The sequence below is a fragment of the Alosa sapidissima genome, chromosome 1 (assembly GCF_018492685.1).
Source record: "Alosa sapidissima isolate fAloSap1 chromosome 1, fAloSap1.pri, whole genome shotgun sequence".
Taxonomy (NCBI): domain Eukaryota; kingdom Metazoa; phylum Chordata; class Actinopteri; order Clupeiformes; family Clupeidae; genus Alosa; species Alosa sapidissima.
This window is the reverse complement of record NC_055957.1, coordinates 46,224,839-46,243,569: the sequence shown is the minus strand read 5'-3', so window position 1 is coordinate 46,243,569 and position 18,731 is coordinate 46,224,839. Positions and strand designations below refer to the sequence as shown.

At 47.9% G+C, this 18,731-nt stretch overlaps 1 protein-coding gene across 2 annotated transcripts in view; it reads right to left on the bottom strand.

The window, feature by feature from the left end:
• Positions 1-15,063, bottom strand: part of skila (SKI-like proto-oncogene a) — a 31,464-nt gene extending 16,401 nt beyond the window's left edge. For both annotated transcript variants that reach the window (XM_042090406.1, XM_042090416.1), the window contains exon 1: positions 13,778-15,063. In XM_042090406.1, the coding sequence (XP_041946340.1) occupies positions 13,778-14,917 (1,140 nt within the window). In that variant the 5' untranslated portion in view covers positions 14,918-15,063. The remainder of the gene's footprint in view (positions 1-13,777) is intronic.
• Between the last annotated feature and the right edge of the window lie 3,668 nt (positions 15,064-18,731).

Genomic DNA, 18,731 nt, shown 5'->3' with positions numbered 1-18,731 from the left:
TGAATGGAGAGCTGTGTGCAGTGGACCTAAAGCGCTTCACACTAACCCAATGAGGAATGTGTGTGTACACATGCAAGCGCACACACACACGCACACGCACACACACACTTATTGAAAGAAAAAAACCTTCACACAAAAACACACATACCAGGAAAAGCTAAATACGGCATGAAAATATTTAAAGCCAAATTCAATCACATATATAGAGAAACAAACAAATACAGAAAGCGGACTCAAAATATACTTCATAAAATAATAATAATTTAAAAAAAACATCACAACACAAACACAAACTTTCAGAAATGCACAAATAAACAGCCGCAAACACAGACACAGGGAGGAAGCATAGGAATGTAGGGAGGCATTGCTCCTGTGCTTTGATTGGTCTGCGATCCCTAAAGCAGTAATTACCCAGCTGTCAGCGCTCACCTCCCTGAATTACACATACGGCACTGGCATGAGGGGGTGGACAAACACAAGCACTTTACTGTAAAGAAGACCACTGTTACCACACACACACACGTTGAGACATTGATGGTGTGTAGTTCACACATGTACAATCAGACAGACACACACACACACACACACGATGGCAAAGCAGAGGAGCACAACCTTCTCGTCTCCCTTGGACACACACACACACGATGGCAAAGCAGAGGAGCACAACCTTCTCGTCTCCCTTGGACACACACCATCCCCCCAGTGTTAGTCAGAGCAGCACTAGAGGCACACACATCTGCAGCGGACATGGCAGCTGTGCACAGGAGAGGGAGTATGTGTGTGTGTGTGAGGTTCAGTGTCAGAGACATGTTTCCCTGTTGGCCAGTCTGTATGTCTGGCTGTGTCAGCATGCATGTGTGTGTGAGTGTCCATGTGGCTTGTGAGTGAGTGTCTGAGTATGTCTGTGACTTGAGTGTCTGTCAGAGTATGCGTAGTTTGTGCGTGTGTGTATACAAGTGTGAGTGTGTATGTGTGTATATTGTGTGTGTAATGTGTGTGTGTGTGTGTGTATATACTGTGTGTATATGAGTGTGTGTATGTACTGTGTGTATATGAGTGTGTGTATGTACTGTGTATATATGAGTGTGTGTTGAATGAAAGCAGGCCTCCATCTGTGCTTGTCTGCAGTAAGTGGCGATGAGAGCCGAGGGCCTGACTGTATGCTGTAAGTGGGCCATTGTGGGGCCAGGGGGATCTCTCTCTCTCTCTCTCTCTCTCTCTCTCTGAGAGCACAATCGGTGGTGAGTGGATTGCACTCCATCTGTCTGGGCGGCACGTCCGTCAGCGTGCCCTCTGACTCACAGCCCCCTCTTCGCCCACTCAGCCTCCCTAACGCCATCGCCACGGACGTCACAGTCACCACATTAATTAATGCGATTCTCACGCAACAGCCAATCAAAACAAGTTGAGCTGTCCTCCGCTCCCGATGAGGCCTGAGACAACGGGGAAGACGGGTAACGAGCAACGAAGAAGAGATGAAACAGGAGGAATGAAAGGGAAAGAGATGGTGAGATGGAGAGACAGAAGGATGAAAGAGGAAAGCAGGTGTTGGAGGCTTAGAGGTGCGTGCTGAGGAGCAGAGGATTCTGGGATGCCAAGGGCTGCATCAGCAGCAGCCGCCACCACCAACCTCCCTGAAGATCATCACAGCAAGACACGTCGAGCATGCCCGCCCACCCACCGCTCACGGCATGCGGCCTGACGGTCACAGACATCACACACACACACACACACACAGAGGGAGGGAGAGATAAAGAAAGGGAGATAGAGAAGAGCAGAGGAAGAAGGACACAAGACTCATGCATTTTGCATGAACCTGCTTGTTAGGGGGCCAGAGATTAGTTATGCATGGGGGGTGGGTTCTCTCTATGTGCAAGAGAGAGTGAGGAAGGGGTGGGTAGAGAAAGAGAAGAGAGAGTGAGAGAAAAAAGCGAGAGAGAGAGAGAGAGAGAGAGAGAGAGAGAGAGAGAGAGAGAGAGAGAGAGAGAGAGGAATGGAAAGTAGGGCTGGGCGATATATCGGTATAACGACTACAACCGATATATTTTTTAAAACGATACATTTTATCAAAGCCACTTGCTCTTCTGTGTTCAGACCATTCAGATAGCCGCAGCTCTGCTCAACTGCGCCCCTTGCGTGTGCACGTTCTCCCTCGCAGCACAACAAACTTTTAAACATGACAGACACCGAGTCAGATTTTGTTTATCAGAGGTTGGTGCTGATCCCTATTCCGTCGGCACATCAACGGCTAGACCGAGAATTCTCGTTGTGAAATCAAAATTCCACTGGAGCTCCAAGCGGTTTTGTACACGCAGATTTAAGTTACAACACTGTTTACAGCTCTTCGACTCACGGTAAAATGTCATTTTTGGTACATAGCCTAGCTAATTTAAATACACTGATGAATGCTTGCGTTTAGCGAGATACAGTAGCAGATCCTTTAGGGAGACAACCTACACACTGATTTTATTAAGAGGATATGGACGTGACTCACAAGCAGTTAGGGGCATCATTTTTTATGATTCCTGAAACCCCATTCAATCGTGCATAGGGATTTTTCTTACGAACCGGAACATGCAAAAATGAACGCATACAAAACGACGGTAACGTCTATCACACTCTTGATGAGTGACTCAGTTACGTTGTTTAAGTAGCCTAATTGTGTAAAACTATTTTTGTTGTTGATAGCAACATGTCTAGGCCATCATAGGGCCTAGATGACAAGCAAATGTAGCCTATCAAACCCTTACGGGTAAAAAAAAACTGCATTGTGTGACACAACTGCAGATTTTTTCAATATTTTTGTGCCCAAAATATTGCATTGTGCAGTACAATGTAGGCCTGCGTTGTCAGTCAGGGTCAACTTTTGGTCTTTTGTTATTTGCACAGCTTTATCAGAGCAACTGTAGCCTATGCCTATTGTAGGCCTATGTTATTGTTTACACTTTTTTGCACAGCTCTGTTAGAGCAGTCTGAAATTAATATAATTAAAACTGGCTGTGTTGTCATAATTGTGGTGTTGAGTGAATATATGAAGCACTTCGCTCTTTCTGTTTGAAATATCAATATTGTATCGATATTGTATATCGCCAATCAGCCCCAAAATATCGGGATATCAGTTTTGGTCCATATCGCCCAGCCCTAATGGAAAGTGAGAGGGAGCGAGACTTGCCAGGAGGCTAGGTTGCCTGGCTGACGGTCCTGCTCATCTCCCGTAACAGGGACCAGACACACACACACACACCCCTGCCCCTGGTCTTGCTTCTTTACCCATATTGGAATAGGAACAAAACCAATGTAGAGGGGGAGTGAAAGTGTGTGAGAGAGAGAGAGAGAGAGAGAGAGAGAGCGCAAATTGAAAGAGGAAGCAGCAGAGGAGAGCCGAGATGATCTGACGGCACCAGGAGGGATCTGAGATCAGCAGGAGAGACCTACTTACACAGACCAAAGCAGAACCCCTCACAGAACTCCCACACACAAACATAGACACACACTTCGACACACACACACACACACACACAGACACGTGTGTGTAACAAACCAACACAATAAGGGGTGGGTTTGTTTGACAAACATCCACTTCAGAGAAAACAACCCTGTTACACATGATAAGCCACAGTTGCTACACAAAGAGAGGGCAATAAATATACATGCCTTAACGAGGGATCAAACCCAGTGCCTGTCTGTCTGCCGGGCATGATAAGTGCACTCTACCAGCTCCAAAGAGAACGCACCACAGCAGAGAGCAGGTCTAAGATGGACTGAATTTATCTAGGCTAGCGCCCAGCCTACAATACGGAGAGCCAAGCCACTGGTGGAGGTCATCTCAAATGGACAGACGAGCCCTGTAATCTCCATAAACAGATGTGAGTATTCGTCTTCTTTTCACAGACTATTCGTTTAAATGACCTGCAGAGGAGGCAGAAGAGTACACGTTTCACTTTACAGGTATGCGGTCTCTCTGGAACTTGAGTGGTTTTACACCTAGCGCCACATAATCAAAGACAAATGGTAACAGCGTAGCAAACCATCCTACTGTGCAAACCAGGTCATTAAGACAAGTGTAGGGTGCAACTAGGTAGTGAAACTGGGCAAACCCACATCCATACATTAAGAGAAAAGAAATGCTACCAGGCATTAGCATAAAACATGCTGACCCCTGGCTGACTGGGGTGTGGGGCTGGCCTGTCTGACAGGAGTAGGAATGCGTCTGCATATGAATGCACTGCCAGTGCTGCTACGCTACACACACACACACACGCACACACACACACACACAGGCTCAGAGGGGCCTCATGTGGGATGTGTCTCCGCCCTCCCTCTCAGGCTGGGTTCATGAGCAGGGGAAAACACACACACACACACACACACAGGGGCCGCTTTTCCCGAGGCACCTCAAGGGAGGGGGGGGTTGTCCCAATAGTCCACCCCCCAACCCCCCACCCTACCTACCTTCAGCAGGGGTGAGAGAAGAAGAGAGGGGAGGGGAGGCTACTGAGCCTCTCAGCAACGCGATTAGAGGCATAGCGAGCCGAGGGGCTTAGCAGAGGTTAAACAGAGACAGGCGGGGGAGGCACGGGGAGGGTGCACTCTGCAGCCTGGAGTCTGGCACCCATGGTTCCCAGGCCAGAAGTGGAGCAGAGGAGAGGCCGTTCAGGCCGGACGAGAACCACCTGTGAGGCCACGGAGTGATTCACACACTCGCCGTGTCGCTCTCAGCCTGACTGATGAGTAGCACGGGAGTGACTCTAAAATGGAAAAACCATAAGGCACTGAGGTGCCTAGTGTCTGTCTGTATGTAAACCCAGATCCCTGGAGACTGAGTATATATATATATATATATGTGTGTGTGGGTGTGTAAGTTTGTATTTGGGGTGAGGATGGGGGGGTAGATCACACACTGCAATCTTTCTTCATGCAAAGACGCCCACTTGACCAGCAGCATTGGTGCTCCAATTCCTTGCTAACCACAAGAGCACATTACTGAAATCATATGTACCATGACTGACAACTGAACAGAGATTGGGAAAGAGAATTGGAACGAAAGGCCAAGAGGAGAGACAGCCATGCTCTCTTATCACACATCTGATAATGCCGTGTCTGGGTTAATGTTAAACCACGGGTGCTGCCTGTTGAGGAGGCCCCCATCTCCCCAGAAGACTAGAGTAGAGTGCCCTCCAGTTCTCGTGTGTGTATCGGCATTAATCACAGTGTCCTCAAGGGACAGAGAGCAGCCGCGTCTCTCCAAACGCAAACACACTCAGGGCTTTAAAGTTGACACCATCATCATCCTCCTCCTTCCTCACTCGCTTTTGCTTTCCTTCTTTCCCTCTCTCCCTTCTCTGCACATTCCGGGAGTCGCACTGGGATCTGACGGCCATTTAATATCCTCGTCGGCTATCGTTTAATTACAGCACGTCATTCCTCGTTACAACACATTCCCTGCTAATGTGCGTGCTGCCACGTTAGCGTCGTGCCTCTCCCTCTCTCCTTTACACCGTTACTAGCGGTCGCTGTAGCAATGCGTTGCCACAAACACCAGATCCCGTCTAGACGACAGGCTGGGAGGCAGGAAGCAGCACATTGAGGATTTCCCAGCGAGGGGCCAGGAGGAGGACGGTAGAGCGGAAACCTCGCTGAAGATGCGGCGAGGCTGGGGGGAGACACACTGAGGGTGCAGCAAATGTGGGGAGAGACTGAGAGCAGCTCCTTAGCAGCCAGCTAATGCGAATGCGTGAAGAGTCCTGTGCCTCTGTGGACCAGCGTGGGTTTCTATGGCTCCATTGAGTGGTGAAATACACTCAGACAGGGTGTGTTTTGGTTGTCATTTGTGTACAATGCACATACTCACACACAGTAACTCACACACAGAGACAGACAGACAGACAGACAGACAGAGAGACACGGATAGACAGGCTGAAAGGTAGGTGGTTCGGACACCTGCCTTTCGACGTGTTGTTTCCTGATAACCACGCACTAGATAGATAGATAGATAGATAGATAGATAGATACTTTATTGATCCCCAGGGGAAATTCAAATTCACTCCTGAGTGCATCTCTGGCCCGCTGTGGGACAGCAGCCAGACCTCGGGTCCTAAATCCGGCAGGCAGCCGCTGCGAGCCAGTGGGCCACAGGGACCACACACAGCAGGCCAGCGCCTTCCCAGGGCCCTCCGGGGCCCAAGCAGCACGTATTAATAGGCCAGGCAGACACTGGAGCCACTCAGGACCTCACAGTAGGCCTTTCTATGGCTATGGGGTGGTTTAAGGGCTGTTTGTGTGGAGGAAATACACATGCGGGGGTTGGGGATAGGGGTGGGGAGGGGCTGGGCATTGTTGCATAAGAATTGGCAGACGTCAGAGGATGAAGAGGTTTTCGCCTGATTGGCTGGCTTGTTCTGGACCAGAGCACCTAATTTCAGTGGAGGTTCCGGGAGGTCAAGCTTTCGCCTCGGAAACAGCCAGCGGCCATGCATAACGAGCGTCTGCGCGTGTTTTCATGTTGCCCAGCCTGCTGTCGCATGAGTGGACAATGGACACACTCCACAGACAATCCTCTCCTTCTCCCTGAGAGCACAGAGTCCGAGGTGCCGGAATTAGACACAGACAGATCTTCAATAAACACTTCCAGTCACGCCTCTCCCACCCCACCCGCGGCCTTTTCTTCAAAGATGTACGGCTCCTTCTCTCCCCTCACACCATCCGTGTCACAGCGTCTCCCACATCCATCAGAGGACCAGACCGATCAATACCTTCACACTGTCACATATCTCTCCCTCTCTCTCTGTCTCTCTCTCTCAGTCTGTCTCTCTCTCTCAGTCTGTCTCTCTCTCTCTCTGTCTGTCTGTCTGTCTGTCTCTCTCTCTCTCTCTCTCTCTGTCTGTCTCTCTCTCTCTCTCTCTGTCTGTCTCTCTCTCTCTGTAGGCCTTTTCACTCAGAGATCACGCTAAATTCGCGGGAAGAGGGGACGTCTTTTTGCCGTCTTTTTGTGTCTGAAAGCGAGGTGAAAATTTGCCGGCCTGCTGATCTCTTCACATGATGCGGCATTTTGGGGAGCCAGGAAGCAGGGTCAGCTATAGTAAATTAAATTGTGACGTGCAACAGGGGCGTGTAGAGTGATAGTCATAGCAGGCCTTATGTGCGTGGGCCTTTAGATACAGCAGGTGTGTGATTTCAAAAACCACGGCGGGAGAACCGACTGCACTTTGGTTAGCTTGCATTTGCTTTGCTGTTGCTGTTAGAATGTTAAATTCTTGCAATAGATGTCTTCAGACAATAAAACGTAATTTGGAAGGGAAACTGAAGAGAAGAGTTGCCCCTTGCGTTGGCCGTACAATGTACTGTGCGTACAATTTATTCATGAAATAATTCAATTACAACAATTAAAATAGCTTGTGTACTGTCTTAATTGAAACATGCTTCGCGCACAAATGATAGCCTAGGGCAAAGAGAATGGACATCTCAACATAAGGATACATTAGAAGATGATGATTAGTGTAAACTTTGTCACACAACGTAATAAGCAGTTCTTTAAAAACGCAACGTTCCATTCAGTCATAAACCATTCAAGCGTAGGCCAGGCCTAGTGCTCGTCATGAAAAGAAAACAGCAGCTTAATATTTTTCAGGTGTTTAACAGTAGGCCTAGGCGCACTGTTAGCAGTTATGCCGAAGGCAGTGAGATTATTAGGCACTGCATCCTGTCACTCAACATCGCAGTTCGGGTTGATAAGATTCAGTTAATGCGAGTATGGATGGGACAACCAAACAGCAGTGTAGGCAAAGCAAATCCTAATTGTTAGGTTACCATAGCTGTCTTTTCTCTAGGCCTGGGCCTATCGGAAATCGCGACATAAGCACATTGGTTTCTGTTTTCTTTTTTTTCTTGTTGGGTAGTGAAGCGATAATGCATTTAAAGCAGTACATAATGTGAGCCAGAGCCGATATGGCCAGAACTGCTGCTCTGTAAAGGTATTTCTGTCCCACCCAAATTTGCTCAACTACTTGCGAAGTAGCCTATTCATCACAGACATCACATGTATCACATGAAAGAGCTTTTTCTCAGCCTTTAAACGATGTTAGTGTTTAGTTGTTGTGGTAAACGGTTCGCGAGAAAAGTAACTTTAATTTAATCATATTTTTTGCGCCCGTCTCCCTACCCATTCATCTTGGTGGAATACTTCGCGAACTTTCCCTCAACACATGACAAACCACATATCAGAATAAACAGCAGACCTTACCGAACATAATGGTGTAAAGCATTCCCCTGCACAGTTAGCCATTCCAGAGTAATCCAGTTTTAAATTTGCAGCAATGTCTTCATGCATGTCTCCAACTTTGCGGTTCCTAATGTGTTTAAATTGTTCAATAAGTCTACATAATTTTATAACAGGCCAAATACAAAATAAATGTTACAAATATCGCCTAGATATCTGTAAGCATTACAATCAGAGGATATACATATAGGGCAGACAGACGCTCATGAGTTCATGCAATCGCTGGATTTTAGGATAGCCTATTATGGATTGCATTCCAAGCTACAGTCAACTCTAGCAGGCATTGAATGACTGGAGACTTTGTGAATTTATAGATTGACATAATGTGCTGTCTCTGCTATTGCTGCTTTTGATCAGTTAGATTTATTTGCAATCTCCTGTGGTGGGCTGGACATAGCATTGAAATGCCCGCCCAGATTCCCCTTTCCGCCTCGACCCATTCACACTGGTGGCAGAACGAAAAAACTCGGCAAAATGTCTAGGGGGCTTGGTAGTAAATTTGGCGAGACACTTTGTCCCGCCGTTCCGCCTCGGTCTATGTGAAAGGGACAGTCGTTCCGCAATTCTGGTACATAAATCGCGGCAATTTTGCCAGTGTGAAAGGGCCTTGTGTCTCTCTCTGTGTCTCTCTCTGTTTCAGACACTAACAAGCCCATCTTCCTTACATAACCACTGACTTATTTAGTGCTTCAGCCACTTAACATGCTTTTCTGAGAGTCTGAACTTCCATTGCTTAAGGGGCTTGGGAGGAAAATGTCGATACGGTCCGAGCACTAAAGGACATCTCTTGCCCAAGTGGTGAACCAACACTGGTTTCAAAATGGAGGAGAAATCAAAACACGTCTACGAAAGGCTGAGGACTGTATGAGCCAGCAGGCAGGCAGACAGGCAGTTAGACTGCGTGCAGGATGCTGTGGTTTTCCCTCCATGTTGCTCGCTGTCCTCCATTTTGAGGTTGTGTGGAGTGGGTGAAAGGGTCTGTTGGCTGAAGAGTTCCACCGTGTCAGTGGGACTCGCTGAAAAGGGAGTAAGGTCAGGGTGGAAAGTGGAGAGAGAGAGAGAGAGAGAGAGAGAGAGAGGAATGAGGAACCCATGGGTGGTGGAAGGCCCACTGAGAGACGAGGAGACAGACGAGTCTTGAAAAAAAAACAAAAAAAAAAAGCCACAGCACAAGAGAGACAGACCGATAAGAGACAGAGAAGACAGCGGAAAAAACAAACAGTGGAAATTCAGAAACTAGAGGGTGAGAATGACAGGCAGAGACCAAGAAAAGCGGTAGAGAGGAAAGCTGAACGAGGTAAGATAGAGAGGAAGTGAAAGGGGGGGAGGGCAGAGAGAGCTGGTCTGTGGTATATGAACTCACTGGTTTCCAAATAGAGAATGGGAGCATAGACACACAGCTGTCTGCACCTCACCACAGCTGCTGTCTACCTCAGACACACACAAACAGTCTCACCACACACACACACACAGAGAGAGAGAGAGAGAGAGAGAGAGAGAGAGAGAGAGAGAGAGAGAGAGAGAGAGAGAAGGACAGAGACACAGACAGGCTTACAACCTAATACAAGCTGGACACAAAGTCAAATGGACAGGACACACAAGCTGTCTTACAGGCTGACACACACACACACACACACACGCCCACGCCCACAAACACACACACACACACACACACAGGGGTAGACAGAGGTGCAGACATACAGGCAGACAGGGACACAGACAGGCAAACAAACAGATAGCGATACGGACAGGCACATGGCCAACCACACAAACACACTAACTGGCAACGGGAGAACAGGCATCCAGAGACAGTCGGCCAGCACAGAGAGAGCAGACTTCTCTGGCAGCCAACCCTGTCTGCACAGCAGGCCTCCATAGCAGACACTGTTCCACCAGACACGCGCATGCGCACACACACACAGACACACAGACACACACACACCTCTCCCTCCCTCTATGACTCTTCCCCCTATCATCTCTTCTGTCTGTACATTGGCCAGTACACAGACAGACAGACAGACACACACACGAAATGAGTAACGCCACTATCGCCCTCACTATCCTTCAAACCAGACATCAGACTTCCAGACAGCTTTTCACTCTGTTCTCTACCATTAACGTCATGCACTCTCAAGAACAGAGAGCAGACGCTGGCTCTGCGCTGTGCTGCGGATGTGCGCAGTGCTGTTATGGTTTAGACAAGTTCCTTGTGATGTCTACAGAGAGTAAACGTAACACCCCAGCGTTTCCTGGCCAGCAGGAGGGAGGATGTGGACCCGCTGGTCAGCAGCTCACCGATCTACTTGGCACACATTGACATGACCAGCGCCGACCCGATCAATCCCGCCTGACCTTGTTTGTTGTGACAAACCGTTCAATCAGATCAGGGCTCCTAGATGTCCCCTCCTACCACTGCGATGTACGTGCAGCACTACACTAACCTATTAAAAAACCCAGGGCCATTTCTTTTCTTTTTTGTCATTTTATAGCTGTTCAAATATTGTGACAACAGGATACCAAACAGTTACCACATAAAACACACAAATAGTCTCACAGGTTCAGGCTGACGGCTTTCTCTCCACTCTTTGGAGGGCCTTGGACTGTTGATGCCAGCATGCACAAACACGGACATGAGACCGGGCGGTGGGGTGGTGGGCACAGTAAGGGGAGAGTAAATGGGGTTAAATCAACATGGAGCAGAAGGCATCAGTCAAAGAGCATGTGCTTCAATAACATTCACTCAGCTTTGGAAAGTCTGAGTCAGTCTCACTTCAGAGAACTACTTCTCACACACACACACACACACACAATGGAGGATGTCTGGGGTGAGTGCCACCATCAGGGAGCATGTCTGCCTTAACCACTTCCCACACAAAGACACACCACACACATACACACACTCTCCCGATCACACACACTTACACACACTGTATTTTCTTTAGAGAAGTATGTTTGAGATACATCCAGTGTCTACTAGTACTAACGGTACTGTGACCTTTCACACACTCACTCATTCCCGTCTGGTTTCCCAGTCGTATAGGGGACACATAGCAACGCTTACACACCTGTTTCCTCAACACTGGAGGGTGCTTGTGTGTTTGTGTGTTTGTGTGTGTGTGTGTGTCTGTGTGGAGGGGGTGGTTGATTGTCCTTCCAAGACCAGAGCCTGGAAAGCCAAACTGTTTAGCCATACGCTTACATGTAAGCAAGGTACTCACAGCCAGAGAGAGAGAGAGAAAGACAGAAAAAGAGATAGATCAGAGCATTGAGCATTAATCAGAGAAAGGGGAATAGACAGTACAGGATGTACCTGTAATGAAAACACACTAGAACAATTTCACAACCCAATGACAATTTACTCAACCCGAAAGCACTCGCTGAGGGGGAAAAAACACTGGAGGCTCTTGAGCTGTAATTAAATTTTTTTTTTTAAAAAACACATACACACAGAAGACAAAAACAAACTCTAGAAAAACAAAGTTCTGAAATCCCCTGAGAGCAGAGCGATACAGAGGGTACAAGAGAAGTACGGCACACACACACACACACACACACACACACACACACACGTGTCACTGCTTCAGCAACTAATAGCTAGACAGAAGGTACCACTGACTAACAGCGCAGCTTGGCGCACCTAACACCCGCCACCCTAATACTGTGTGTGTGTGTGTGTGTTTGTGTGTGTGTGTTTGTGTGTGTGTGTGTGTGTGTGTGTGTGTGTGTGTGTGTGAGAGAGAGAGAGAGAGTGTGTGTTTGTGTGTTACTGTAGTGGCTCACAATTACGTCAAGAATGCATCTGTGTATGTCTGTGGTTGTAGGAGTGTAGACTACATCATATGGCACAGGTATACAGCATACATCTGTGTCAGACGAAGCGTCTCTATGAATGTGTCAAGTGACTGTGTGTGTGTGTGTGTGTGTGTGTGTGTGTGTGTCTGTGTTCAGGATGAGGTCATCCTGTATAGCAGACATGGCTTTATGACTGATTGGCTCAAGGTCTGTGTCAGCGTCCTCTCAGACAGTTACAGTGTGCGCAGCAGAGACAGGGGGGGGGGTTATGTAGTTTAGGCGCTAGACAAGACACCAGACGGTATTTCCGGCACACTTGCACAAGCACGCTGGGTGTGACTGGGGCTGCTACCTCATACTCACTCAGACAAATAGAACAGGGTGTCAGGGTGTGTGTGTGTGTGTGTGTGTGTGTGTGTGTGTGTGTGTGTGTGTGTGTGTGTGTATAGTCACAGGCTTGATCTGATAACTACCACAGTGGAACAGACAGAAGAGAAGGCTGGCTAGGTGGAAGCAGCTGGGTGTTGGGGGTTGGGTGTTTGTGTGTGTGTGTGTGTGTGTGTGTGGGGGGGGGGGTGTTGCCTCTCTATTGTCCACCTCTCAGAGCAGTGGGCCGGTCATGAGCCGCAGCCAACACAAGGCTGAAAAGCCCTGGCCTGGTCAAAAGGTCATGAGACATGGCCACTCAATGGCACTGAAACAATCCAGACCATTTTCTACTGTAGCCCACAGCTTCAATAGGCTTTGCAATGAGGGTGACTTTGTGCCCTTTTTTCCATCGGCAAAAAAAAAGAAAAAGAAAAGAAAAGAGAGGAAAAAAAACACACAAACTATGGAACAATCCACCGGGTTCTAACCTTTAATATTCATAGAGTTGCCAAAGGATGCAGTTGGTGATGCAATGTGGGCATTTCCCTAGCAGATCCTGCCCGTAAGCTCTACCTTGCAGCAGTGGGTGGGGAGGACCGGGGGGAGGGGCGGTGGTGAATAATGACACAAAAAGCTAAGGCTGAGAGGTAGACTCTGAAACCACAACTGAGTAATACAAACCCTCCAATTGGACATCCCGCACCACAATCACCCAGAAAAACAGAGTGCTAATTACCACACCCTGCCCTAGTCTTTTGTTAAGGTGGGTTGTTGTTTTCGGTGACCTGAGGCTGACCGAGGGGCCAAATGATGTACTTTCCCCTTTGGCTCTGGCCAGCTGGCCTCCCCCAGCACGGCTGGCACAAGAGAGCAAATGTCACCTGCCCCTCTCTATCTCTCACACACACACACACACACACACACACACACACGATGTGGGTCAGTCGAAGTTTAGGAAAACAACCATGAGACAGAGAGGACACAGCAGGCCTGGAGGTATCAGCTGCAGCCATCTCCGGCCCCAGCAGACAGCATCAGAGACACTGCCGGCCAGCCAAAGCAGACCGGAAATACGACCCTCGGCCACAACCTCTCCTGCTCCCCTCAACACCCACTGCAGGGCGAAGTGCATGAAGGAAACCAACCCACTACACAGGAGAGAGGGAAGTAGGGAAAAAACACCAGAAAAATGAACTGAAATCAAAACAAAGGAAGCAGACAGAAGTCTCTGCTCTGCACCCCCCCCCCCCTTGCAGGCACTAGGAGGGCAGGAAAGACATAATAGGATATGATTTTACAGGAAAAAAAGAGGGGGAAAAACTGAGACAGAGGGCCACTTACTTTTTCTAGCAGGAGTTTGGGCTGGTAGTGGAACTTCTCCTTCATCTGCTCCAGTAGCTGTTTGAGGCGTGGCTCCTCGGCAGAGCCCAGATACTTGCGGGCGAGCAGCAGGTAGCAGGGCCACTTCGCCGAGTCGAAGCCCCAGTGGCACGTGCGCTTGTCCGACGACTTGTGCGAGTGCATGACGAAGTTCTGCGGCGAGAAGAGCAGCTGGCACTCCATGCACTGGATGCAGGGCGCATCGGGTGTCACGTAGAACTGTGGCACGAACAGGCCCTGGCACTTGCCCAGGCACTGGTGCTCCACCTGGAAGTTGTCCCTGCTCTCCTTCAGCAGGCCCTGGGCAGACAGCTTGGCGGCCAGCTCCGGGGGCAGGGCGGTGCCAGGGCGCAGCAGAGCGTTGCAGAGGCGCTGGGCGTCGGTGAGCGTGATGAGGCCGCAGGAGGGCGCGTTGAAAGGCAGGATGCCCAGCACCTTGAGGATGTGCAGCTGCTCACCGTCGCAGCGCGAGCAGTAGACGTAGAGCTCGTCGCACACGGCGTTAATCTGCTGCAGCGAGAAGTCGCGCAGCACCGAGTTGAGTACCTGCGGCAGGCACAGGCGCTTCTCCCCGCCCACCGCGAAGCAGGAGATGGACTCGCCCTCCAGAAGCGAGTGGGTGAGCTCCGTGGAGCTGTCGCAGGGCACCAGGAGCGGTCCACCCCCCAGGGCTGGCGGGGAGGGCATGGAATTGAGCTGGGCCGCGCTTGAGGTTGTGTCCTGGGCTGTCTTGGCGGAGAAGGCCGCAGGCCCCCCCAGTGAGCTCTGGCTGCTGAGGGTGAACTGGGCCAGAGTGTGCTTCAGGCCGGGGCTGAGATCTAGAGCCTTGGCCACACTGCCGTGGAGGTCCCGGCCCTCGGGGTCCAGCTCGGCCCCCAGGAGCTCCGCGTCCACGTGCTCGTGCTTCACCTTGGGGCCACAGGGCAGGCTCTCCTGGCTGCGCCGCTTCAGGTTCATCTCGGCCATCACACGCTTCTTGATGGGCGCGTAGTCCAGCTGCTCGCGGTACAGACGCTTCATGTTGCCCTTGAAGGAGGTCAGGTCTTTAAAGGGGGTCTTCAAACTTGTTTGAGTGCTGGCCATGGTCAAACACAGGTTCATTCAGTTGTTTGAACTTAAGTTGTTCTTTTTAAGCTGGTTTAAACTTGGTGTCTTGTACTCTAATCCACTCTGTCAAAAAATATGAATCCTCTTGCATCCACATTTATACATGGTGATGAAATAATTCAGTAGGTTTTCTCAATGTCCTGAAAGAGAGAGGGATAAGAGATGTGAATAGGCTTCCAAATAATTCACACACAAAAATAAGGTGAAAATTGGGCTTTGGAACAAAAAAAGTCAGTGTGGGGGTGGTTGGGTTCATACATTACTTGACAGAGGAAACAATGAGCCAAATGGCCATTACCCTACATAATTTCACAAATAGACCTAAACCAGAGAGGAATAAGCAACTTGACTTATCAGCAGCGGATAGTCAGGTGAACGACTTATTCTGCAACCAGCAGCTCCCATTTCCCCACTTAAACCCCGACTAAAACGTGTTCACACTAGTCTGATAATACAATTAGCTGTTTTCCCAAACAGGTCGGAGCGAGCACCGCTGTGGATTGTCAGCGGGTGAGCTCCCTGTTCGAGCACGGTGACTGCCCGCTGACCCCATCACCCAAGTGAAAAGAGTTGATAGACTATCAACACTCTTTCAACGCATCCTTTAAAAGCACAGCAAGATAAAAACGGCCGAACAAAAGGACCAATGGATGTGCATGTGCAGGGACTACTGTGAACAACACATACGATTGTAATTTCTTTGATGACTTGTCACACCATAAAATAACGATTTAAAAATAACGATTTAACCACAGATATTAAGCTTACGGGTTGTTACTATTGTAAGCTATAAATGTATTTATCATGAGAACACAACCAGTGCCCTTACAGATTGCAAGTTATGTGTTGCAATAACATTTCAGGTCGAAAAACAAACACATTTCAACATACTCAATTCGGGATGAAACAGGGGTAACAAGCAAGTGATTGTCCAAAACAAATTCTGGTGAAATCTGCGCTAGCTTGCACGACGTTGTCTGTCCACTGAAGAACCAACGCTTAGCAACAACAGTCTGTATTTCAACACGAGAATTTTAGCTGATATAAACAGAAATGCTAGACACAACCAGGTATGTAGTGGCCTACATACAGGTGATGACTAATTTAAAACTGCAACATTGCGTGCAATATAACCATAATTTAAACATATTTTATCGCAGCCTATCGGAGCTGCCACCCGCTGCTGCTGATGCCTTCAATGGTTCAGACCACTGCGTTTTCATTTCACGCGCGTAAGAATGATTTGGGTGTTATGTATTAGCTAAATGTGGCAAATTATTATAACCATTCTACATGTTAAAACACCCCCGAAAAGAACCACAGTATTACCATGGTCCATGGCGTACGGTCACCCCCTCGCTCATACAAGCAAGGACACAACACAGCTCTCTCCTCTCCTTCACCTCCTTTCCTCCCCGCTCGACACGCAGCGCACATACACAGGCTACCCCGTCACTGTTTCACCCCTAGCAATGGTATGCAAACAGCCGTGATGGTGACATTCACGAGCCCGAAACAAGCGCAATCAGTCACTGATCAGAAGACCACTCTAATTTAAAAAAAGTAGTGAGAGAAAAATAACTGACCCACCAAGCTATTTTATTGCTGAAAAGCAGAATGTGTCATTTGGTAGACTAGCACACATACCTTCGAAATTACACTCAGCACACAACCAGTCTAGCCTATTAGAAATTGCTTTCCGACAGGGCTTTCACACTAATCGTGTTGCAGCATTATGGGAATCGGGCAACCAAGTACGTTAAGTGTTTCGACAGAATATTTTCCCCACTAATATGGCCAGTTTCTGTGTATATGTAATCCCTGTGAGTCGGTGGAGTATAATTTGGCACCGTTTGACATTTTGACATAACGCTAACGTTACAACCATTTGGCGAAGCGGCAGTGGTGTTACCACGGGACTCTCAGCGACATCACACAACCCCTGCAATGAACAACCCACATTTCCCAAATGAACTTGAGTGACCATGATTTCACACGGACACCATTCACAAACGTTATTTTGTTTACCCTTTAACCCATGAACAGTTGTCTTGAACCATTTTAAAAGGCTACGACAGTCTAACGAGCAGCCGAAGCCACTTGATAATTCCTCTCTTGCCAAGCAAGCGGGGCTGATGAGTACTTGCTAACTAGCGCGCTACGTATTCTAGTTCAGTGTGAATAAACCTTGTTAGCTAGCTTGGCTTGCTAGCGTAAAAACCCTCTCAAGCGTAGCTAGCTAGCTAATCTTATCTATGATCTGGTGTAACTAAACAATTCTAGACAAGGCAACAAAGGCGGAAATACGGCAATTTCAGAAATACTGGACGCAACCAGAGTTACCGGCACAATTAAATAGGAATAGTAAGGGACTTGCCTCGAAAAAATGCTCACGTTCCCCGAGCTGAAGTCGTGTGTGTCTCCTCTCAGCCTGACTGACCGTCAACAAGACGCAGTCAGAAACACCACTACAGACAGTCACAACGTCACAGCTCAAGCCGAAAGGATACGTCACTAAACCCGGATTGGGCATGCCTCGGAAACGGAGCGGGGGTGTCTGGCTCATAGTCTGTCTCGAGGTCATTAGGCTCTGTAAACCTGCACAAGGGAACGACGACAAAACAGTGCAATGTTATCAGTCATAGGCTATGTCTGATTTTGATTTATGTGCGCAAAACGTTTGATCAATGGGCTAAATAAATACAAGACTTAATCTCAACGACAGGAAGACTACATAGGCATGCTATAGGCCTAGCCTACTCTGGTTTATATTTCTGCAAGAGAATTCACAATTTTACCACAATTTAGGCTACCAAGTATTTTTGACAAACTGCCTGATCTTAAAGATTTATATGAATGTGTTGTTTGGTTGTCATGAATAATGATATAAGGTAGCCCTAGCCTAAAATGAAAAGGATTGAATTGAAAAAGAACCGTCCAATGGACAACTGTACTTTAATAGGCTAATAAAACAGGAGCTATTTTTACATTTGGTAGTCTGTAGCCTAGCAATTAAGTCAGGCCTCTTCCTCCACGCACTGGTGCAAGACATCACATAAAATGGCTAGTGTAGGCCTACTGTTTACCCCAATAATACTTGAAAAAGCCAAAGTTCAACACATGAAAATAGATGTGAGCAATGAATGCATCACTAAATTGATTTTCTCACCTCCCAAATATAAAAATCCCTTTTTGTGTTAGGAGGGGTAATTTAACCCCATACCTAATGTTAATTGAAAGCTTGCCCTCTGAGTTACAGACTGCCTAATGGTCAAGACTGAATATAGTATGGGGGACTGAACAGAAGCATCAATGGGAGGAGCTTTTAGTCTGGGGCCGACTCTTACAGATGAGGCAGTAAACGCACCCCTGACGCTTGAGGTTTGCAAGGAAATGAGGTTTCCAAGGAGATGTTTCACCAGGCAAGACAAATGTACATTTATTGAAGTGTAAATGTGGCATCAACATAGCCCTGTAACTTGGGGACAAACAAAAATCTAAAATAAAAAAGAAACAAAACAAAAAAAACATGTGCAGCATTATGAAGTCCAATTCATTTTCATTTCAAAGTAGCCTATCTACGTTTCAACCAGAAACCCTCTAGGAATAGATTTAAATGGTCTATAGTGCAATATCAGGCCTTAAGCAGGCATTAGCAACCTTAGAGTTAGTGTGGCATCAAAATGAGTTTGAAACCATTACTTCAAGGTGAAAGAACTACACTCTGTTGCTTTAAGCAAAAAAAACAAAACAAAACAAAACATTTATTCTGTGAACTGATGCGTTGGTACAGACTGAACATAATGTC